Source organism: Pleurodeles waltl, chromosome 5, assembly GCF_031143425.1.
Source record: "Pleurodeles waltl isolate 20211129_DDA chromosome 5, aPleWal1.hap1.20221129, whole genome shotgun sequence".
NCBI lineage: Eukaryota > Metazoa > Chordata > Amphibia > Caudata > Salamandridae > Pleurodeles > Pleurodeles waltl.
This window is the reverse complement of record NC_090444.1, coordinates 913,963,838-913,988,669: the sequence shown is the minus strand read 5'-3', so window position 1 is coordinate 913,988,669 and position 24,832 is coordinate 913,963,838. Positions and strand designations below refer to the sequence as shown.

The window sequence follows — 24,832 nt, the reverse complement described above, 5'->3', positions numbered from 1 at the left end:
ATCTGCCAGTACCCAGATGTTAAATCAAACGTACTGAGGTACTTGGCAGCTCCTAACCGATTAATGAGCTCATCAGCTCGGGGGATGGGGTGTGCATCAGTCTTGCTGACCGCATTGAGACCCCAGTAATCCACACAGAACCTAAGTTGCGGAGTGGCACCAGGAGCAGCAGCCCTTGGGACCAAAACCACTGGGCTGGCCCAAGGACTGCTGGAGTGCTCAATAACCCCTAGGGTTAACATTTTGGAGACTTCCTCCTTAATGCAAGCCCTGACCCTGTCAGTCACCCTGTAAACCTTATGTTTAACAGGTGTACTGTCCCCAGTGTCCACATCATGTGTGCAAAGGTGTGTGACTCCTGGGATCAGGGAAAACAGCGAGGCGAACTGTCCCAACACGTGGCGACAGTCCTTCTGCTGTTCCTCAGTCAGGGAGGGGGAGAGGATCACTCCCTCCACAGACCCATCTTTCTCTCCTGCAGACAAGAGGTTAGGAAGAGGCTCACTCTCTTCCTCCTCCCCGTCATCTGTCGCTAGGAGCATGGATAGCTCAGTTCACTCAAAGTGTGGTTTGAGGCGGTTGACATGTAGGACCCTCAAAGGGTTCCTGGGGGATTGCAAGTCTACTACATAGGTGACCTCGCTCTTTCTTTCCACCACCTCAAAAGGCCCAGTCCACTTATCTTGGAGAGCCCTAGGCTCCACTGGTGCCATGACCCACACTTTTTGTCCAGGCTGAAACTCAACCAGAGTGGCATTCTGGTCGTACCACCGTTTCATATCCTCCTGGCTTGCTTCCAGGTTCTCCTGAGTGAGACTCCTGAAGCGGGTAGTCTGGTTTCTTAGTGCCAGCATGTAGCTAAATACATCCTGGGGTGGTTTACTAGGACCTTTCTCCAAAGCCTCCTTCACCAGACTGAGCGGTCCCCTCACAGGGTGGCCATAGATGAGCTCAAAGGGGCTAAAGCCAAGTCCCTTTTGAGGCACCTCCCTGTATGCGAACAGAAGGCATGGCAAGAGGACGCCCCACTTACGCCTCAAGGGCTCTGACAGGCCCTGAATCATGCCTTTCAAGGTGCGGTTGAATCTCTCAACCAGACCATTACTTTGGGGGTGGTAAGGGGTGGTGAACTTGTAGGTTACCCCACACACCTTCCACAGAGACTTCATATAAGTGGATATGAAGTTTGTACCTCTATCAGATACCACTTCCTTGGGGAACCCCATGCGGGTAAAAACTCCCATCAAGGCACGTCCCACCACGGGGGCAGTGACCGTCCTTAGAGGAATGGCTTCTGGGTACCATGTGGCATGGTCCACCAAGACCAGGATGAACCTGTTGCCCATGGCTGTCTTGGGATCCAGAGGCCCCACAATGTCAATTCCTACCTGTTCAAAGGGAGTACTGACAACAGGCAAAGGCTGGAGGGGAGCTTTACATTTCCTCCCACTCTTGCCACTTGCCTGACAAGTCTGACAAGACCTGCAATGTGCATCTGAGTGTCTACGCATTAGGGGCCAGTCAAAGTGGGTGACAAGCCTCTCAAAGGTCTTGTCCTGCCCCAATGTCCAGCTAAAGGCACATCATGAGCCAACCCCAGTAGGAAGGCCCTGAAGCACTGGGGTACCACCAGCACATGGGCTGACCCAGGCTCAGGAACCTTAGGCTCGCTATACAGGAGGTCATCCTCCCAATAAATTAGGTGTGATCCTGGCTCCTTGCCAGCCGCCTGGTCTGCCGCCTGCTGCTGCAAACCCTCCAAGGTAGGGCATGACTTCTGTGCTGCACAGAATGCTTCCCTGGTGGGCCCCCCTTCCTGCTGCCACTGCGACAGCTCAAGGACCTTCCCCAGTTCAGCCACCTGTTCCCCTGTAGGCTCCAGGGCATCACCCTCAGGCTCTGCCTCCTCCCGGACTGTGGGAACTTCTGGGGCTGGTTTCCCACGCCCCCTGCCCTTCCTCTTCTTGGCGGTCCCCTGGGCCACTGTTTCAGGCTCCAGGGGCTCTTGACTACCCTGATTGGCTGCCATAGACCGGGTGGATACGCATACCCACCCAGGCAGACCCAACATCTCCAAGTGAGACCTGTGTTCCACCTCCTTCCAAGGGGAATCCTTCAGGTCGTTGCCTAGCAAACAATCAACAGGCATGGTTGGACTCACAGCTACTTTCCAGGAACCTGAGACCCCCCCCCATTCAAAGGGAACCTGTGCCACTCTGCAGAGGCGCTCAGAGTTGTCTACCGCAACTACTTGGTGAAGTACCCAGGGATCAATCTGATCTTCAGACACCAGGTGACTCCTCACTGTAGTCATACTGGCTCCTGTGTCTCTCAGAGCCTCCACCCTCTGTCCATTGATGGTCACCCATTGCCTGTACTTCTTAGTGTTTTCAGGCACTAGGTTTCTCTGGACCATCTCACTGTCACCTAGTGAGACAAGGGTCATTTCTGCTGGTTCCCACCCACCTGAAACCAACTCCTCCCCAAGCGCTACACTGGCCAAACCCTGGGACGGTGCACCAGGGGGTGCCGGTGTACTTTTGGGGCATTTGGGGTCCCCCCTCACATGACCTACCTGGTCACATGCATAACACTTACGTGGGGGACCACCTGCCACTGGCTTCCCTTTGGACAACCATGGCTTCTTTTCACTGGGGGGTTGGGAATCCTTACCCTGGGAATCAGTTTGGGACCCTTTAGAGAACTCCCCCTGTTTGCCCTTACCCCTCCCTTTCTTCTGAGAGGGACCCTGCCCACCCTTGGTGTGGTCTCCCCATACCTCTTTTGGACCCTGGTGCTCTCCCAGCGGTCCGCTTCCTGTGCAAGCTTCCTGGGGTCAGTCAGCTTGCTGTCAATGAGGTGCTGGCGCAGCTCTGGAAAACATAAACTGTACAAGTCCTCCCAAGATAATTAAATTGTAAAGCCCCTCATACGTGTTTACCTTACTGCCCTTCACCCAACCATCCAGTGGCCTGCAAAAAGAATCAACACATTCCAACCATGTTTGGGATTCCTTTCTCTTGTAGGATATAAACTTCTCCTTGTACTGCTCAGGGGTGAGACCATACCTGGTGAGTAAGGCCTCCTTCATGACAGGGTAGGTGAGATCCAGAGCATCCCCTAAGGCTGTCAGTGTGTACCTCCCCTCTGCCTCAAAATGCTGCCACAGGGCTGCCCCCCAATGAGCTTCAGGGACCAGGTTCATGTGGAGAGCTGACTCATAACCCTTGAACCACAAGTAGATATCATCCTCCCTCTTATAATCCCTCTCAAGGTCTTTTGGGATATGTACCCTTCTCTCAGGCTGCACTGTAGGATTGCTGCCACCATCTCTACTGGACTGGCTTCTATGTTTCATCTCTCTCAAGCTAAGCTCAAGAGCCATCGCTAACTTCCTCTCCTCAAGGGCTAGCCTCCTCTGCTCCAATAGGTACTCCTTTCTGCCTGTCTGTCCTGTAACTCCTCAGGTGTCAGACCCTTGGATGAGACACTGCTACCTGCCCTGGAGACCTTCTCCCTGGACATAACAGGCCCACCCACAATACCATTGTATACTGAACACTCTTCCTCATCCTCCTCATCTCCCTCATCCTCTGTGTGCCCTTCAGTGCTCTCGGCTGTCACCCAGGCCCTCTGCGCCTTTTGCAGCTCCTCCTTCCTGGATGAGCTCTTAATGGGACATTCAAAACTTTTACAGAACTGCTTCAACTGAGCTTTGGTATAACTCTCCAATTCCTTAAGGTCAAAGTCAGCTCCAACTGATGCATCTCCAGCATGGGACATGATGAAGATTCAAAAACAAGTGTAAAGTTCCAAAGGCAGAAAAACAAGTTCCCAAATGAAGTTCCAAAGAAAGTCAATCAAGGAATCAGTGAGAAAAAAATGAATGCAGAGCAAAAACAGTCCAAATAGAAAAAAAACTAAAATCACTAGACTAGTAGTATGTGGTCACGTAGTGGTCTGAACTCAAACAGTAGTGTACACATAATTACTGTATGTCAAGTACAAATACAAGTCCAAATCCCAACCGTTGATCACCAATGTTAGAAATGGGGTCTTTGGTTGACAGTCAGGTTACCCCCTGTTCAAGCAAGGACCCTCACTCTAGTCAGGGTAAAAGAGAATCACTCTCAGCTAATCCCTGCTTACCCCCTTGGTAGCTTGGCAGAGCAGTAGGCTTAACCTCAGAGCACTAGGTGTAAAGTATTTGTACCAACACACACAGTAGCTTAATGAAAACACTACAAAATGACACAACACCGGTGTAGAAAAATAGGAAATATTTATCTAAACAAAACAAGACCAAAACGACAAAAATCCGACATACACAAGTCAAGTTATGAATTTTTAGAGATTAAACTAAAAAATAGTGCTTAGCAACAAAAATGCTTCGATGAGATGTTAACACGGCGTTGTGACGGAGTCGTTCCCAACAAGCCGACACCAGAGGCGCCGGACACGGAGTCGTGTAGACCCCAAAGTACAGTACCTTTGGTGAAGAATGAAAACAAGCCGATGCGCGAAGTCGGAGATCGCGGCGTCTGTGCGAAACGTTGAATCCGTGCACTTCGAGCGGCGTCGGTCACGACGTGGTGCGGCGACTTCCACGGAGTCGCGGACTTCAGTGGGGCTGCAGCGGCGTCGGGCCTGCGAAGAGCATCGCGTTCCAGCGAGGGTCACGGCGTCAGGTGCAGGCGGCGTTACCGGATTCAGCAGCGGTGTCGGTCCGGAGTCGTCTGAAGTCGATTTCCTTGGATTTCCACCAGCTTTCCTTTCAAGGGCCCAGGGACTGGCTAGGGCGCCACTTGTCAGAGCAGGAGTCTCTTCAGAGACTCCAGGTGCTGGCAGAGAGAAGTCTTTGCTGTCCCTGAGACTTCAAACAACAGGAGGCAAGCTCTAAATCAAGACCTTGGAGATTTCTTCACAAGATGGAAGGCACACAAAGTCCAGTCTTTGCCCTCTTACTCTGGCAGAAGCAGCATTGCAGGAAAGCTCCACAAAGCACAGTCACAGGCAGGGCAGCACTTCTTCCTCAGCTATCAGCTCTTCTCCAGGCAGAGGTTCCTCTTGGTTCCAGAAGTGTTTCTAAAGTCTGTAGATTTGGGTGCCCTTCTTATACCCATTTTAGTCTTTGAAGTCACCGCTCTTCAAAGCGGACTCACACCTACTTGTGAAATCCTGCTTTGCCCAGGCAAGGCCTCAGACACACACCAGGGGGTTGGAGTCTGCATTGTCAGAGGCAGGCACAGTCCTTTCAGATGAGAGTGACCACTCCACCCCTCCCTCCTAGCAGAGATGGCTACTCAGGAAATGCAGGTTGCACCCCAGCTCCCTTTGTGTCACCAGTGACCGGTCTAAGACATGATTACAGGGTTACTTGTGTGGGTGGCACAACCAGTGCTGCAGGCCCACTAGTAACATTTGATTTACAGGCCCCGGGCACCTCTAGTGCACTTTACTAGGGACTTAACAGTAAAACAAATATGCCAATCATGGAGAACCAATTACGTACACATTTTAAACAGGAGCACTTGCACTTTAGCACTGGTTAGCAGCGGTAAAGTGCCCAGAGTAACAAAAACAGTAAAATCTGAGTCCAGCACACATCAACAACCTGGGGAACAGAGGCAAAAAGTTAAGGGAGACCACGCCAAGGATGAAAAGTCTAACACTCCTGCTGTATCGTCTAGTGGGAAAGCACTGTGGCAATTTCTGAAGGAAAGGTGATTCATATGCTTTTTCACTCATAGTCCCGATTTAATTTTTTGGTTTGTTTCTATCAGAAAACCTACTTTTCATAAAATAATCGAACTTAAGAGCATTGAACAGTTCCATTGAAAAACTTGGAATAGCTATCTTCATACAATATATCAACTTTTAATTTACCAAACCTTTTTGAACAAAAAAAGAACCCGGTGATACTCTAACACCTATGTTTAAACTTAATTGTATCTAACAGCCATGCTATTATTTTTCTATGAGTTCATGGCTGTTTTTTAGAGAAAGGTATAAATGTTTCAATTCTTCACTGATAAACACTCCAGTCGATGTAGCATACTTCAGACTAGGGCCCTGATTTATACTTTTTGGTGCAAAACTGCACTAATGCATTTTTTCACCCAAAAGTTTAGCACCGGCTTTCACCACTTCTGTGCACCAGCCGGGCACCATATTTATGGAATGGTGCAAGCCAGTGCAAAGGGTAGGCTTGCGTAAAAATAAATGACGCTAGTAGGGTGGGGCTGGAGGTATGGAAGAAAAGGTTTTTGCAACACAAAATGACGTTAGGCAGGTTAGAGTAAACAAAAATGACTCTAACCAACCTGGAGTCATTTTCTGATACAAAACCATCCATATCACATGACTCCTGTCTTAGAAAAGATAGGAGTCATGTCCACCACCCCAATGGCCAGCACAGGGGACCAGGGCCCCCTGGGCATGGCCATTGCACCCAGTGCCATGTAGGGAACCCATTTCAGGGCCCCCAATGGCACTTTAAAAAACAAATACTTACCTGTACTTACCTATACTTACCTGGGATGGGGTCCCCCATACTCCGCTGTCCCTCTGGTGTGGGTGGGTGTCCCTGAGGAGGGCACCTGAGAGCTTATGCCATGGTGTTCCACCATGGAAATAGGCCCACTGGTCTCCTAACACCTACCCTGACCAGGCGTTAAAAAATGGTGCAAAGCAAGCTTTGCACCATTTTTTTTACCCCTCCTCCCCCCAATTGTGATTTTTGCACGGAAGGATAAATAAGGCGCTAGGGCCTTAGAGTCATTTGTTGCCCAGGAATGCCTACCTTGCATCTCATTGACGCAAGATAGTTTTCTGCAGGCAAAAAATGACTTTAACTCCAATATTTTGGCCCTAGACATGTCTAGCGCCAAAATATAAATATGGAGTTAAGTTTGCGCAGGATTTACGTAAACCAAATGATGCAAATCTGGAGCAAACAGAGTATGCATATGCCCCCTATGAGTCCAAGCCTTGAGTCCAAGCATACTGGTACAGGGGCTGGTGTCTACCTCACTCAGAAAATACTCATACCCTAGAATGAAGTATTTACCAAACGTAGTGATTACTAACTGCTGTGAGTTCTGGAGGCAAGAATGGGCAACTGAGTGTGAATCTGCCGTTTAGCACACCCACATTTGCATGCATCAGAGTTATCCCACACATACTCCCCGTTAAAATTCGTGAGGTTTGAACTTCAAAAAATTGCAAAAAGCAGAACAATTGTCAGTGTTATATGTATTACTATTCCAGTACATGCATAAATTGCTGTTTGTACCTCAATCAACAGTTTCCTCCAAATTCTTAAGCACGTCTTATTCTTAACATAACTTCGGAATGTCTGTTTTTAACATTATTTTCTGTCTCTTTTCAGAGTGATTACTCAAGTGACACAGAGAGCGAAGACAATTTTCTGATGATGCCTCCACGGGACCATCTGGGGCTGAGTGTGTTTTCCATGCTGTGCTGCTTCTGGCCTTTGGGGATAGCTGCCTTTTATTTGTCACATGAGGTAAGGTAAAGGGAATGGGGCGATATTGTACTGCCATCTTCCTCTTACGCAGCATACACATTTTTATTTTCTGCATTAAATAATGATCAGTAAAGCACGAAGAATTATGGAACGTTTTGAGGCAACTATTAAACAAAACACTTCTATTATGCCCAGCAATGTGATCTAGGTGTAATGCTCAATGGATGATTACATCAAACTTTGTTTCTGTTCCATCCTTAACTCCCTTTGTTTCCATGTTGTTATCCTTGTAGATTTTGTTGGTAAATGACTGTTTAGTTCTCAGTGGTGTATAACTATCCAGATATCTTCTTTCATATATAGCAAACTGGGTAATAGAGACCCTAGTGTGTGGTCCATCCGCCCATCACTGTCAGTGGAGGCTCTGACCTCTGCTTCCACGTTTTTGGATGATTCGCCATATATAGAGATCCTTGCCAGACAGGCAGGGTCCTCAGTGCCTTTAACAGAGCTGCCACTTTAGAGTCGCCATTGAAGCCACTACATATATGTATGATGCGCCCACTTGGCATCGTTTCTATTTTAAAGAAATAAACTGCAAATATTTGTTTGCTGAATGAAAACAGACACTGACATTCAGAAAGCTGTCCCTCTGTGCGTGTGGATGTTTGTGCCTTTTCCCTTCTCAGGATAGCCATGCAAGGGCTTGGTAGGGGAAACGAGGGGAAACGAGGGACGACTGTCTATGCTAACTAGAACCAGGAGCCCATCAGTTTGGCTTGATTGTCCTGTAATGAACAGTCCTTCAGTTAAAGGTCCTTGACCACCAGCTCAGAGCAGTTACTTCTCATTCCAGGAAGAAAAACGTGTAATTGCATGGTTCAGGACTGCAATTACTAGCCAAAATCAGTGATTTCGGACATGTTAATTTGCCTTGCATCGTGGTCCTGTGCAGGGAAAATGCAGACTCATCACCATTCTCCGTGTAACTCGAAATCAGGCTGATAGTGAGCCTGTAGGGTGGAAGACGAGGATCATGGTTTGGATAGCACGATATTATTCGCTGTAGTTTGGCAATGGTTTTTTAAAAGCGAAGTCCCTCTTCATGTCTTAAGTGTTCTGGTGTCATGTGGCATCTTAAGGAATAAGCTTTTATTTATTTGGCCGTCTTGTGGTGTTGGTTCATTAGAGTATTATTGTATTTTTTTAAATTGTATTGTGCCAAGAGGCTAAACTATCATCAGCTAGGTGTTGGCTAAATTTAGGATTTGGTTCTTTAATTTGGAGCCTGTGTATATTTTTCAGAATTGGAGCGATGTGTTTTGCCTTCTCTCCACTTTTATTATTTTTCTTTCTAGTTTATTATTGGTCCCAGACATACATTGGTTTCACTGTTGTCTACTGACTAGGAGATGTTATGCCTAAGAGGTCGTGCTTTTGTATTGCGTACATAACAGTTACTGGTATGTTTACAACAATATCGAGTAACATACCCTGTGATCATTAACGCCGGTTGCAATATGAAAACACTCAATCCACAATTCAGCCCTAAGCACGGGTGTTCTTTGTATCGGACGAGGGAATATTCCATTTGCGGTCAATACCATAAGCTCTGTTTTTGCCAGCAAAAGAATCATTAGAAACGAATGCCACTTTCCCGTATGGTCAAAATTAAGCAGCTAAATATAAATCACTACATAAATATTGCCAATAAATCACCGGGTGCGCTGAAATAATATTAATAAAAAAAACGTTTGAAGGAAAAAGGTTTGCTGGAGCCCAAGTGTGTTGCTGTTTTATACATTGGCAGAATGTAAAGGCGCAAGCTTTGATCAACAGTTTATAAAGTCTGTCCATGAAAGATTACATATTTATAAGTGTGGTCGTTTTTTCAATGTGTATCACAAATGCAATCTTTTTATGATAATTTCTAAGCAAGGGGCCGGATCTTCCTCAGCGTTAGTTAGTCATCTCGAATGCCATGTGAATAAGTAAAACCCTCACCACAGACGAAGACCTTGAAATGGCGTCAAACATAGACCATCAATGCTTATGTCATATCGTAACCCTGAAGAGCGGGCAGCCCTTCGGCCCTTTGCGGAAAATAAAGACACAATTATCATTCTGAAAGAGCCAGTAGTGCAGACGTGCTTTTTCATGTTTTAATGTTTTTACATTTTCCTCTATCCCTACAATAGAGGGCTATACCTTAAACCATACTAATCAATGCAGAGGACGTTTTAGAAATGAATTGCAGTTGCCGAATTTCTGAATCTGTTTTGGTTGTGTATACGGGAATGCTGGGTTTTGCTGTGCATATTTTTAATATTTGGCGTCTGGACACTGTAGGACTTCTAGAGGGCTCCATGCAAATAGAGAGATTGATTCATAGGCCAGAATTCCTTTTACATATCTCCTGTATCAGGGTATAAAATAAAGAAGATGAAAAGGCACAGAGGCAACAGGAAAATAGATAATTTTCGTTTTGGGTGGCTGTGAGTTACGAGCGATCTAGTGGCAGACGGCTGTGACGATCTTAAAGCTTTGAGGTTTTAAGAGAGGGCTGAAGACCGGAAATGAGAAAAAGATTTGAGGCACATCTGGGAAGAACTGATGGGACAAACTGAAGGAGGATAACTGGGCTGATGGTTTGGGGGGGTGTTAATCCTGGTCGAGCAACAGCTACAGTCTCTGTCAGAGTGAACCACATAAGTCACTAAACTAACCTGTGCTTAACCCTCTGATAGCTTGACATGAAAGCAATCAGGCTTAACTCAAATGCAATGTGTAAAGTACTTTTGCAGCACAAAAGCAGCAATAAAGTGAAAACATAGCACAAGAAAAATCCCACACCAATGTACAGAAATAGAGTATATTTAAAAAACATAAAATGATCCCATTGACAACAATCCAATCAGTAGAACTGGAGACATACATTTTCACAGTCCTAGGTAAAAGTAGCACCAAAAAGCACAAAATGCCACATGAGGTTAGATGGCCATGCCAGACAGATGTTCAAGCCAACCCTGATGGAGCACTAATGGGCTAGAGGATCCACTTTAGCCCACTAGGCAATGAACCGTGGTTGTGCTAAGACTGAGATGCAAGATCCTTTGTCGAGATGTGATGTTCTGTGCCAGTTCCAATGAGGCTGCCAATCAGGAGCTGTGATACGCTGTGTCAGGTTGTATCGCAACGTGTTAGTTCTGAGGAAACTCAAAGTTGGGCCAGGAGGAGCACACTCTGATACCTTGGGGAGATCAGGTCTTACTCCAGAAGAGGTCAGCAGCAGAGCACAGGCTGGTCCATTTGAGTCTGGGCAGCTTGGCAGATCAGGTCTCTGGAGCACAATATGTCCCAGTAGCTTAGAAAAGGAGGCTAGTCAACTAGCCCTTGAGGTCACTCTGGTGGTTCTGGGTTCAAGGAGCAGTTCCAGTCTTCCTTGCTCAGGCAGCAGGGCAGCAGGGAAGTCCTTCTTGCAGCAGGGCAGCAGGACATTCCTTCCAACAGCAAGACAGCGGAGTGATCCTACTTCCATAGGTCTAGAAGTGAACTGCAAAGTTGGTCTGAGAGTCCAATATTTATACCATGTGCCAGCTTTGACGTGGGAGAAATTTCCAGACTCTTCCCCACATCTAGTTCTGGCATTTCCTTCTTTTCTTTGCCCTGGCTCCAAGAGGTTTTGGGTGACGATGCACTAGTGTGAAGTCCTTTGTGAGCGTGCTAAGAAGTGCAAGTGTGGTAGGTGACAGCTCCCCTCCTCCAATTAGGTCAGGATGGCAGGTTCTGCCAACACCCTGTCCCCCTTTGTGATGCTGTCATGGAGGGATACACAAATGCCAACTGCCAACTACACCTAGTCATATGACCCAGGGCACAGGCAAAAGGTTATTTTGTCAGCTCTAAATGGCAGTTTAATCTGCACTCAGAATTAGAAATGTGGCTGTCAGGTCTAACAGGCTGCCAAGGCAGACCTGAGACAGGTTTTAAAGGGCCACTTCAGTAAGTGGCACAATGTCTAATGTAGGCTCACTGCTAGCATGTAATTTGCAGGTGCTGGGTATACCACTTTGCTAGAGACTTACAAGAAAATTAAATGTGCCATTTAGTGTAAGACAATTTTACAATGTTTAAAGGAGAGAGCACAAGCGCTTTAGCAGTGGTTAGCAGTGGTAATTTCCACAGAGTCCTAAAATCAACGAAACCTGTTTCATCAGACAGGAGGGATGAAAGCAAATAGAATTGGGGCAGACTGTCGAGAAGGCCAGGTGAACATGACATTATTCTATACAGCCATTTTGGTTTTTGGGTTGCCTAATTTTCCTTTGGAAAAATGAATGGGGAAAACATGTTTTGTGACCCCACTTTTCTCAACATCCTCTTGGTGGATCATCCCGAAATATATCTATATTTGAAAGCAATTACTATTTATTTTCATTGATGACAAAATGTACTTGCACTACTTAATGGAACTTGCCCTTGTTCTGATGTATACTTGTTCTGGACTGTAGCTCACATCATGTTGAAAACATGTGTAGTAATCATTTTCTACTAATCTGGCAATAACAAGTCTAGTTACCTGATTAGACCAACAAAATTTTTGAACTTCTCAAAATTCTCCTCACTGTGCCATGTTGCATAACGTTTTTACAATAGTGCGCATCTTCTGTTAAAAAGTCTCAGATAATACTAGTGGAAGACTAGTTAGAGCAGAAAATGTCTTGTCACTGGACATGTTCTACTATTATCACTGCCAATATACCACAAGACATTTAAATGCAAAATATTTCCATACTCCTTCACTTTCTACCAGTTTCTCTCCTTCTATCACGCCCATCAGGACATGTTTTTTAGTCATAAAATCAGCATCCTTCACTACTGACTGTTACAGTTTAAATAGAGATACATTAAGGAAAACCTGGGAGGGTGGGGTAATTAATAGTCACATTAAGCCATAGTAGTTTATGATAAATAAATATTCTACAATACAGCTATAGTTTTTAACTGACAACGTAGTTTGCAGTAAGATAGTGTTGCCAGGTTTCAGCTTTATGTGTTTAGGGAGTAAGAGGAGATTTTATTCCTTCAAGTGGAAAAAGACTAAGGGCCTGATTTAGATCTCAGCGGAGGGGTTACCCCGTCGCAGTGGTGGCGGATATCTGGTTTGCCGGAATCTAAATACCATTGTTTTCTATAGTTTTTAGATTTCAGCAGACCCGATATCCATCCTCGCTGTGACAGAGTAACTACTCCACCAAGATCTAAATCAGGACATAAATTCATAATTTTCACACTTCAGAAAGCTGCAAAGGTTTGAACACTTTATCAGGTTACTCCACCGGAGAAGCTTTTCCTTAAAAACCCATTTTGAACAAATATATTTGTCTACAGAAGGTCAACTTATGAGCTCCATTTGTCTCAGAAGTAAGGGCCAGATGTAGCAAAACAAAATTTTGCGAGTTGCAAATTGCGAGTCAGACCGACTCGCAATTTGCAACTCCCAAAATTCTATGCAGAAAGGTGTCTCAGACACCTTCTGCGACTTGCTATGTGGTCTCAAAGACCCACCTCATGAATATTAATGAGGTGGGTCGCATTTTGCGACCCCATAGCGAGTCCATGCATTCACAGGGATGGTGGCCTGCTGAAGACAGCAGACCTACATGTCTGTGACTGCTTTTTTAATAAAGCAGTTTTTTTTTAATTGCAGCCCGTTTTCCTTAGAGGAAAACGAGTTGCAATACAAAAAAAATAACGAAACCATTTGGTTTCATTTTTTCAGAGTAGGCAGTGGTCTATTGGACCACTGCCTGCTCTGAAAAATTATTTTTAGCGACATTCACAAAGGGGAAGTGGTCCCTTGGGGACCCCTTCCCGTTTGCGAATGAGTTACCACCCGCTTCAAGTGGGTGTTAACTGCAAATTGCTTTGCGACCCCTTTCGCATCGCAGTGCGAGTTGCAAATAGGAAGGGAACACCCCTTCCTATTTGCGAGTCGGATTCACATTTTGCGAGTCGGTACCGACTCGCAAAATGTGAATCAGCATCGCGATGGCCGTTTTGCATGGCGCAAACTGCGTTTTTCGCAGTTTGCGACATGCAAAACGGTTCCTACATATGGCCCTAAGTCTCAGGGCCTGATTTGGAACTCAGCAGATGGGGTACTTCATCACAACAGTGATGGCTATCTTGGCTGACGAAATCTAAATCCTAATTTATCCTTTGGGATTTGGATTTCATCCGACGGGATATCTGTCATCGTTGTGACTGAGTAACCGGTCTGCTAATTGCTAAATCAGGCCCTTAGTTTGCTCAAAAATATAACTCCAAAATGCAAATTTGCTGTTTACTTTCAGAAAGAACTTTTACAAATATATATGTCACAAAGTTTCTCACAGCCCTTTTTTATAGTGTGGGGAAGCAAAAATCTACAACTTTTGGGGCTTAGGAAAAATATCGTAATTGTCAATGTTGCTGTCCAATCAATTCAAAGTAACCATGTAAAAACAAACATGACAGCCCACAATGAATGAAAAACGAAACAGCCAATAAAAATCGAGAAATAAAGTATTCTTAATATCATAGATAACAATGGGTGTCTCATTACTAATTACCTGGAATTCGGCATGGGAGGTAACAGGGACAAAATAAAACATTTCGGCCACTATCTCCTCCCGTGAATCCTGGATTTATATCATACACCACATGGGAAAATATGCGCACCTTGGGGCACCAAACCCTTTCCTGCATGTACATTTCCAAACCTGGGACCTTTCTTCTGACAGTTTCCATCTGCTCTGAGAGCATGGGAAAAGTGAGCGCAACTTCTTGTAGTTTTACAAAGCGTTGAAAACTGGTCCAGTATTCGGGTGCCATAACCGGGCAACTCAGACACTGCAATCCTGACAGTATTCCTGACGGTGATACCACTTTGGCCAAATAATAATGAGGTCAAAGGGTGGCGCTTTTAGCATGAGCTGTGCACAAAATATAACAGGTTTGTATTTTCTTGAAAGAAAACCTTTAAGCTCATCAAACAGAAATACTAGATGTAGCAACACATTGGGTTCATCAAGTCGTATATAGATTGGGTTGCTGCACACAGAAGAGGGTTATAACATGGACTTGAATTTTAGGAGTGCAGATGTGTAAACATTCTGTTACGTAAAGCTGAGATAAACTAAACAACATAGTAACAAAGAACACATCTTTACAATTTGTAGTCAAGAGTAAAATTTGTGACTTCAATATTAAAAAGATTGATTGAATACTGATGAAACATTGAAAAGAATGGTGTAGGATGAAGATTTTTTCCACGATGTAGTGAGCGTTCAGATTATAAGGACAATTGACTGCGCTTTCAGGGCTTGTTTAGCATCAGTAAGGGGGCAGGCATCATGAGAGTGTTGGGGAGAGCATTCCAGAGTAGTAGACTTTGGAAGGAAATTAAGATGGTTCAGTATGGCCCAATCACAATGGTGGAAGATGACTGTGTAGTGTAATGACAGTTACCTAACCACAAGCCCTTCATTGAATTTTAAAAAAAGTATGAGTATTTTGGATTGGACCTCGTGCCTGGGGGGGATAACCACGCAGTGAAGGAGTTCAGTGATGACCAGTTTGTACACTAATCTGACTGCAAAACTCATCAATTGATTTAGGAACATGAGAAAATACCAAATTTGAATTAAACCTAATAATCATGCTTACTCATCACTTTCCTTACCAGGGACTTGGCCTCATAAATTGGATACTGTGGGCAGATGTTGCTTAGATTTAGTGGTTGAAATGTAGCAGAAGTGGCAAATTATAACAGGCATATGCTTAAGCTTAGAAGAAGTGTTACATCTTTGGTGTAAAGTAGGCATGGGAGGTAAACTCCGCTCTCTGGGAGAGTTCACAGAGTTTGCCAATTCAGCGCAGAGTGCAAAGTTAGGCAAATAGCTCTGCCACCCACTGCATAGCGGAGTTTATCTGCGCTCACCCTTTAGAGCTACAAAATATGTATCAATACGTATCTTGCCAAACAGTTCAAAAACCTACCTCTGCTACTGTCTCATAGGTTCTCATCATCCTAATGAGGTTACTTGATGTGGGTGGCAGGATCAGATGGATTGTGGGTACTTAGTATGATTCCACAGCATATGACACCTGTCGGCCTAATCTGGGGTTTCCAGCTAACTAACAGCCCCTCATCTCTCACCAAGAGGATTGTGGCAACCGGGCGTATGACAAGAACGACACCTCAGGGGACTAATGGTCAATCAGATCTCATCCCTTTCCCTCAGTTACCAAAGTCTCATATGGGCAAACACAACAGAGGCAGAGTATAGTTCAATAAGGATTTATTGAAGTAACTGCTTCTTGGATAAAAAATAATGTATTGCAATACCTAGGATGATAAAACACAATAAAAACAAGCAGGTGACTAAAAGAGTAAAACACAAAAAAAGTCCTTCCATACTGTCATTAGGAGTGAGTTATATTTCACCTACCTACACTACATGTGAGCACAGGGTAATAAGCCTAATCTGCCCTTTGGGTTTCCCCTTTGAAGTAGATCATTCCTCAAACCTGGAGACAGAAGACTGTAAAAGCAGTTGGACCACTAACAAAGCCATGGCGTCCCTGTAAGCCCTTGAGGCAAAAGCAGGGTACCAGTAGAAAGCAGCAACAGCATATGTACCGATAAAGACTTCCAAATCTTTATTAAAAGTTTGAGCGTCAGCCGAGCATTGTGGCCAAACCCATAGAAATCTGGAGCATGAATTAACAGCGACTAGGATGTATTTGTATGCACTATCTCGTGTCAGGGGATCACAATGGTCCAAGTGCACACATTGTAAGTGTTTGTTGGAAATTAGGAGGGGTTTCTGTGGTGGGCGCTTGATGGTGGATCCTTAAATTTGCTGGCAGATGTCACAACAAATAACATATTGCTTGGCCTATTTGTAGAGACCTGGCCACCAATAGCGTGATTGTAATATTGAAATTGTAGCTGTCACACCAGCATGAGCACAAGCAACTCCCTCATGTGCTGCTTTTATTTATTCAGGTCTTAGGTCTTTATTGGGAATCACTCAAACTCCCACACCTTGTATTGTTGCTTGTGCATCAAACATTCCTTCCATCCAGCAGGAATATTTAGCAGGATATGCTTTAGGTAAGGGCATGCCGTCAGCCAAATGTTTCACTGCTGCCAGTGTTTCATCATCCACTTTTAATTTAGAATGAGTTTCTGCAGCAACAGAAGCCAGAGCGTTTGGTGATTGGACTACCTCATCAGCCAAAGTGTTGCCCTCAGCGTGCATTCCAACACACTGATGTCCTGGTGTATGTACAACATGGACATTGGGTAGCATTTCTTTCAGCTCCGCTACTCTCCCCCACAGAAGTCTGTGTTTAATGGTGTTGCCTTTTGAATCTCTGAGCCCATTTTGGCTCCAGTAATACAGATATTCATTGAAGGACTGGACACAATAGTACGAATCACAGACCACCAACGTCATCTGCTTAGGATCCGTATGTTCCAGTGCCATCACCAGAGCCTTGAGCTCTGCAAGTTGTATGGTGCAATCTCCTAGAGTTTGAGTGTAAGTATTTTGTGGATGGAACTTGCCATCCTTGATCTATCCACTCAAAAACAAGCAAGCAGCGGAGTATTGATGTTTGGTGCAAATTGCTGGTTGGGCTGAACCATCAGTGTACAGGATTGTATGACATTGGTCAATGGCCAGTGTATTTGCTGGAACTGGATACTCAAGTTCATATTGTAAGAATTCTTGGGTTTGTAATTTAGAGTAAAAGACATATTCAACATCTCTGGCCGTCAGAGACGTTGCCCATTGGATCCAACATGGATGCAGTGCTTTCACGTTTGGAACGCTTGTTTTGGTAATAGCCTCAAGGGCTGGAATTCGGGATGCGACAATAATGCGCTGACCCTGGGCCAAAGGTCTCTCTTTAAGGACCACCGTCTGAACAGCAGTGGGGATTTTCTCAGTGGGAGCAAAGTGTTGTTCAGCTGAGGAGTATAAGTGTGATTTGTATGAAATCAGGATGGTCTCACCTTCATTGAATGTCACATAGGTGAAAACAATTGCCCAGCAATTACTCTGATGACCAAATGTATTTTATTGTCCCTTGTATGTAAATGTTCTGATCAAGCATGTCTTTTTGCAAAGCTCTTAGAATGTGTGTGTGTTTGACTGTCCAGAATTTGCTGGTAAAGTCAAGACATATTAGGTCATATAATGGTTTAATGCATTGTGCAAAATCTGGAATATATGTTTTGCCAAAGTTTAAAAAGCCCAACATTGACTGGAGCTTTTTTATTGTGTTTGGTGGTTGTGCGCATTTTTCTAAAAACAATTGGGGCGCAGGGCTCTTGCCTTCATCCAACAGTTCGTATCCCAAGTATAGAACACTAAGAAAGGCTATTTTTGTTTTTTTGAAGTTGAATTTATAGCCGATTTTGGCAAATCCTACAACAATACGGGCTACCCGTCTTAAAAAATGTTGCATGAGGTTGTTGTCTGTGAGATAGATGTCATCCACTTATGACAGTGCCTCAGGGTCTATGTCATGTAGGATAGATGTAACACGAGCAGAGAACAGACCTGGACTGTTCTTGTAGCGTTGTGGGAGTTGGCAGAATTTTTTCTGAGAGCCAAGTGCACTAAAACGTATTAAGCCCCTACTTTCAGACACTATGGGGGTTATTCTAACTTTGGAGGAGTGTTAATCCGTCCCAAAAGTGACGGTAAAGTGACGGATATACCACCAGCCGTATTATGAGTTCCATAGGATATAATGGACTCGTAATACGGCTGGTGGTAAATCCGTCACTTTTCCGTCACTTTTGGGACGGATTAACACCTCCTCCAAAGTTAGAATAACCCCCTATGTTTTGGAGGAAAAAACCAGCTGGAAACATCCAGGGTCATTTTGTATTTTTTCATCATGATGTTGTTCATCAGTGTTGTGCTCTGTGCATTTTGTATAGCAAATGTCTTTGTATGACTTTTTAAATGTCTGTAGTCTAAGACTATTCTATATGAGTGGTTAGGTTTAGTGACAGGAAATCATGGATTATTCATTGATGAGTCTGAGGGTTCAATAACACCCTGGTACTCTAGTTGGTTGAGTATTTCCATCACAGGGGCTTTTTATTGAATATTGCGGTTGCAGTTGGGATTTCATTGGTATTACGTGGTAGGGGGAATCTTTGTCCCACCCTACACGAGTGCGATATATTGCAGGTATTTGTGCATCTGCCCAATCAATGGCATACATTTCAATGAGCTTTCTGGGAGCAAGGGACTAGAAGGATTTTTCAATAAGATCCTCTACGTAAGGGAAATTGCGGAAAAATTCTGGAAGCCAATCTTTTTCAGCCAGTAAGATATCATAAATAGAAATTACTTGGTCCCAAAGGATGGCGTCCATCATGTGTTCAATGTCTCCTTCTAACTGAATAGTCACTTTATACACCCTATTGGGTGTGGAGACAATCATGCCGGTAGTCTCAACTTGCAAGAAGTCATCAGTTGCTTTCACCTCCAGATGCTCTTGAAGATCCTGGTGAACTATTGTGACCTCTGCCGCACTGTCAAGAAGTGCCAGTGCCCACTTCCCGTTCTTCAGTAAAGTCCTTTTCTTGAGTGGCATGTCAGATTGTAACTGCTGCCACTTTTTTCTTTTTAAATTGTTTTTTTTTGGGGGAAGTTTCTCTTCTTTTTTAACTGAAACTTCAGATGAGCGTTGTGAGTCCTTTCTCAACTTCACGTGATCAGTTCGATTCTCTGACCGCCCACCTCTCTCACTGTGTTTTTCCGGTAAGTCCTGAAAGAAACAAGATTGGCATGTATCAGTATATTGATATCTGTCAAGCGTTTTTATATTATCCCTATTTCTAAGGTTATACCTGTTTTGTGGGGTCTCCGCATGCGGTGATTCTTCCCTTTCTTTCCTTGGTGTTTGTTGTTTTTCACTTGCATACCCAAATCCAGGGCTGGGGCAGCCACGTATTCATCTTGAATTTGTTTTAACACCCTGAAAGATTGGCATTTGTAGGTGTACCGTATGCGGTAGCATAGAGCGTGCCAAATACCTTGCCCCATGTATTGCATTTATCAACTGTGGGAACCACCCCGAATGGCAAGCACTTAGTGAGAATTCTATGTTTATCCTGCGGTCCCGTATGGGGAAAACTGATTCCTGCGCATTTGTTTTTTGAGCTTAACAAAACGGAATTTCCTCCCGCTTGGCGGGTACCTCACCCATGATCGAATGTACAGTGGCCAAGTTAATGCCAGGCGTAACTGTATGTGGTTGCCCTGGGGCAGCATGTTCTGGGTTAGGATTAAATGTTTGCATAACAAACTGTACTAACTGATCTAACAGTCTGTATATTGTTGTGAGCACTATACATAGGTGGTGAACCTCAGCTACTGCTAAGCTTGCGGCATCAGGGTGTGGTGTATATGTGGCCAATAAAGGCCAGGTCGGGCCGTCATTGCTCACAGGACCTAACCTAACGGGTAATATTGTTTGTGGTAGGGCGCCATCAAGCCAGTTATTATGGTCTTGATAAGATAAAGGTATTTCTAAATATGCATAAGGTCTGTATTGTGCAGGTATGTTTGCAGGTGTGTAGTAGTGAAATGTATTTGTGTTCCCATCTGCTGCTGGAAAGGTGACTCAAGAATAAAACAATTATGTTCTGTAGGCTGGATGAGCCTCAACAACAAATGTGACTGTACCCCCCTGGTCCATTAGGCCATTTGCCAATAAATGTGCAGTGAGGGGAGGTTGCATATTTACTGCAGCTGCTACCTGTCGTAGGTTCCCCATATTAATGGTAGATATTTGTTCAGACATAGGAACGCCAAGTGGGAAATGGTCCTTTTAAGGTTCAAGCTTGTACAACTTACAGCTAAAGATAGGTACTACCTATTTAACTTAGGAGGACATCCTCAATACCACAGACACCTCTGTATTTAGTATTGAGGTGTCTTTAGCCTTTAATGAGACTGAGATACTTAGGAGGATCCAAAAATTAGTGCTTGACCAAACTCGGGCGGCAGGATCAAATGGATTATGGGTACTAAGTATGATTCCACGCCATAAGAAACATGTCGGCCTAATCCGGGTTTTCCGGCTAACTAGCAGCGCCTCATCTCTCGCAAAGAGGATTGTGGCAACCGGGCACCCCTCAGCTACTGCTAAGGTTGCTGCATCAGGGTGTGGTATATATGCGGCCAATAAAGGCCAGGCCGGGCCTTCATTGCTCAGAGACCTAACCTAACATGTATTATAATGTGGTAGGGCGCCATCAAGCCAGTTACTATGGTCTTGATAAGGTAAAGGTATTTCTAAATATGCATAAGCTCTGTATTGAACAGGTATGTTTGCAGGTGTGTAGTAGTGAACTGTATTTGTGTTCCCATCTGCTGCTGGAAAGGTGACCCAGGAATAAAACATTTTTGTTCTATGGGCTGCATGAGCCTCAACAACAAATATGACTGTACCCCCCTGGGCCATTAGGCCATTTGCCAATAAATGTGGAGTGAGGGGAGGTGGCACATTTACTGCAACTGCTACCTGTCATGGGTTCGCTATATTATTGGTAGATATGTGTTCAGAGAAAGGGACACCAAGTGGGGATTGGTCCTTTTAAGGTTGAAACTTGAACAACCGACAGCTCAAGATAGGTACTACCTATTTAGCTGAGGAGGAAATCCTCAATACCACAGACGCCTCTGTATATAGTATTGAGGTGTCTTTAGTCCTTAATGAGCCTGAGATACTTAGGAGGATCCAAAAATTAGTGCCTGACCAAACGTGGGTGGTAGGATCAGATGGATTATGGGCACTAAGTAAGATTCCATGCCACAAGACACCTGTCGTCCTAATCCGGGTTTTCCGGCTAACTAGCAGCGCCTCATCTCTCGCAAAGAGGATTGTAGCAACCGGGCACCCCTCAGCTACTGCTAAGGTTGCTGCATCAGGGTGTGGTATATATGCGGCCAATAAAGGCCAGGCCGGGCCTTCATTGCTCAGAGACCTAACCTAACATGTATTATAATGTGGTAGGGCGCCATCAAGCCAGTTACTATGGTCTTGATAAGGTAAAGGTATTTCTAAATATGCATAAGCTCTGTATTGTACAGGTATGTTTGCAGGTGTGTAGTAGTGAAATGTATTTGTGTTCCCATCTGCTGCTGGAAAGGTGACCCAGGAATAAAACATTTTTGTTCTATGGACTGCATGAGCCTCAACAACAAATATGACTGTAACCCCCAGGGCCGTTAGGCCATTTGCCAATAAATGTGGAGTGAGGCGAGGTGGCACATTTACTGCAACTGCTACCTGTCATGGGTTCGCTTTATTATTGGTAGATATGTGTTCAGAGATAGGGACACCAAGTGGGGATTGGTCCTTTTAAGGTTGAAACTTGAACAACCGACAGCTCAAGATAGGTACTACCTATTTAGCTGAGGAGGAAATCCTCAATACCACAGACGCCTCTGTATATAGTATTGAGGTGTCTTTAGTCCTTAATGAGCCTGAGATACTTAGGAGGATCCAAAAATTAGTGCCTGACCAAACGTGGGTGGTAGGATCAGATGGATTATGGGCACTAAGTAAGATTCCATGCCACAAGACACCTGTCGTCCTAATCCGGGTTTTCCGGCTAACTAGCAGCGCCTCATCTCTCGCAAAGAGGATTGTAGCAACCGGGCACCCCTCAGCTACTGCTAAGGTTGCTGCATCAGGGTGTGGTATATATGCGGCCAATAAAGGCCAGGCCGGGCCTTCATTGCTCAGAGACCTAACCTAACATGTATTATAATGTGGTAGGGCGCCATCAAGCCAGTTACTATGGTCTTGATAAGGTAAAGGTATTTCTAAATATGCATAAGCTCTGTATTGTACAGGTATGTTTGCAGGTGTGTAGTAGTGAAATGTATTTGTGTTCCCATCTGCTGCTGGAAAGGTGACCCAGGAATAAAACATTTTTGTTCTATGGACTGCATGAGCCTCAACAACAAATATGACTGTAACCCCCAGGGCCGTTAGGCCATTTGCCAATAAATGTGGAGTGAGGCGAGGTGGCACATTTACTGCAACTGCTACCTGTCATGGGTTCGCTTTATTATTGGTAGATATGTGTTCAGAGATAGGGACACCAAGTGGGGATTGGTCCTTTTAAGGTTGAAACTTGAACAACCGACAGCTCAAGATAGGTACTACCTATTTAGCTGAGGAGGAAATCCTCAATACCACAGACGCCTTAGTATTGAGGTGTCTTTAGTCTTTAATGAGCCTGAGATACTTAGGAGGATCCGAAAATTAGTGCCTGACCAAACGTGGGTGGTAGGATCAGATGGATTATGGGCACTAAGTAAGATTCCACGCCACAAGACACCTATCGGCCTAATCCAGGTTTAGCGGCTAACTAGCAGTGCCTCATGTCTCACAGAGAGGATTGTGGCAACCGGGCGCATGACAAGAAAGACTCTTCAGGGGAATCGTGGTCAATCAGATATCATCCCTTTCTCTCAGTTATCAAAGTCTCATATTGGCAAACACAACAGAGGCAGAGTATAGTTCAATAAGGATTTATTGAAGTAAATGCATCTTAGATAAAAAAAGCCATGTATTGCAATAACTAGGCTGATAAAACACAATAAAGACAAGCAGGTGACTAAAAGAGTAAAACACAAAAACAGTCCTTCCATACTGTCACTAGGAGTTAGTTATATTTCACCAACTTACACTACATGTGAGCACAGCGTAATAAGCCTAATCTGCCATTCGGGTTTCCCCCGGGGAGTACATAATCGGTCATACCTGGAGAAAGACACCTGTAGTCTAGCGAGACACTGTCCCCATGTGGATCAGGGGTTCGGCCGTCGAGGTAAGTAGCTGTAGCAAAGCAATCAGCGATCAGCATACAGCTGGAATCTCCCTCTAACGTGTCTGAGACAAAGGGTTTTTTTTATAATAAAACAACTGATATTCTAAAAAATGGTCCCCACGTATGAGTGTGTGTTTTTCTGTGAATGTTGAAGACACAGTATACCACATTTGTGGGCAACCCTATCTGACTGTAGCCTTGGAAAAGCACAAAGTGAAATAAATGTTCTACTAAGAATGTAATGCTGACCTAGGCGAAATAACAATGAGTTAGAGAAAATAAAACGTCATCGCAAATATGTCTATTTTGAAAAAAATAAAGCAGTGCTGAATAAAATGTAACTTGGTTAAAGTGCACAGCGGCAGGCCTAGTTAGCTAAAATATTGTGTCTAAAATATGGTTAAAATAGCCATACAACACCACCAGAGCTCGTAAGCTCAAGCATTTTTTAACAATTTCTAAACACTCGAACAAGAGAGTGCGCTCAGATCCCAAGAAAAAGAAACTTACCAGCCTGGTGATAACCAGAATTCAAGTACAGAATGCAGATTTCTCCAACATCTTTACCAACAGTATGTGACACTCACATCAAACCGCTTCCGGGTGCCTAGGCCTTGCAGCAGTAAAGGGTTCTAATGTGAGGTTAGTACTCTAGCCTTTTTTATTGCTGCAAGGTCCACACACCCAGAAGCAGTTTGATGTGCGGTTCATAGCGTTGGTAAAGAACGTGATGTCAGAGAAATCCACATTCTGTACACCAACACCACTACGAAATCTACGTTCTGTACACTGACTGAACCCACTTGACTTTCAGGATGGTAGGTTTGTATTTTTAGCATCTGAGTGCACTCTCTTGTTCGAGTGTTTAGAAATGGTTGAATATTGCTTAAGCTTATTGCCTTTGGTAGTGGGGGTAGTTTTTTTTATTTGTTTGGCAAGATATAATTTCACTAGCAATGGCAATTGAGCAAGATCATAGCTCCATAGAAACCTTTTTCTGTTTCTAAAAGCAAAGAAATGTATAGAAGTGATGTTATTGTTCTCCATGCTCCCTTCACACTCTCCCTCCCCTGCATCCTCCCTTAACTAACTTACTCTGCCTGCTCGCAGAACTCTTTGGAATTGGGCAGAGTCTTTTGGCAACTCCCCAGAATTCCATGGAGTGAAACTCCGCAAGCTCTGGCCAGGCCTAGTGTAAAGGCAAGAAAATGGGAGTGGAGACTTTGGAGGAGGTGGACATTGAAGGGACATTCATTATTTTAGTTTAAGATATCAGTAAACAGAGGGCCAATGACAAATGATTATAAACAGTCATATATATTAGATTAGAGGGTGGATGACAGCGAGATGAAGGAAAAGGACAGCTCTGTATATACTTAGCTTATTGACTCTAAGAGAAACGAAAAAGGAGATGTGGA

The 24,832-nt window shown here is 44.4% G+C and overlaps 1 protein-coding gene across 1 annotated transcript in view; it reads left to right on the top strand.

Moving 5' to 3' along the window:
• Window positions 1–24,832, top strand: part of SYNDIG1 (synapse differentiation inducing 1) — a 925,443-nt gene that overhangs the window by 408,219 nt on the left and 492,392 nt on the right. The window contains exon 3 of the mRNA XM_069235041.1: window positions 7,391–7,528. Coding sequence (XP_069091142.1) covers window positions 7,391–7,528 — 138 coding nt within the window. The remainder of the gene's footprint in view (window positions 1–7,390; window positions 7,529–24,832) is intronic.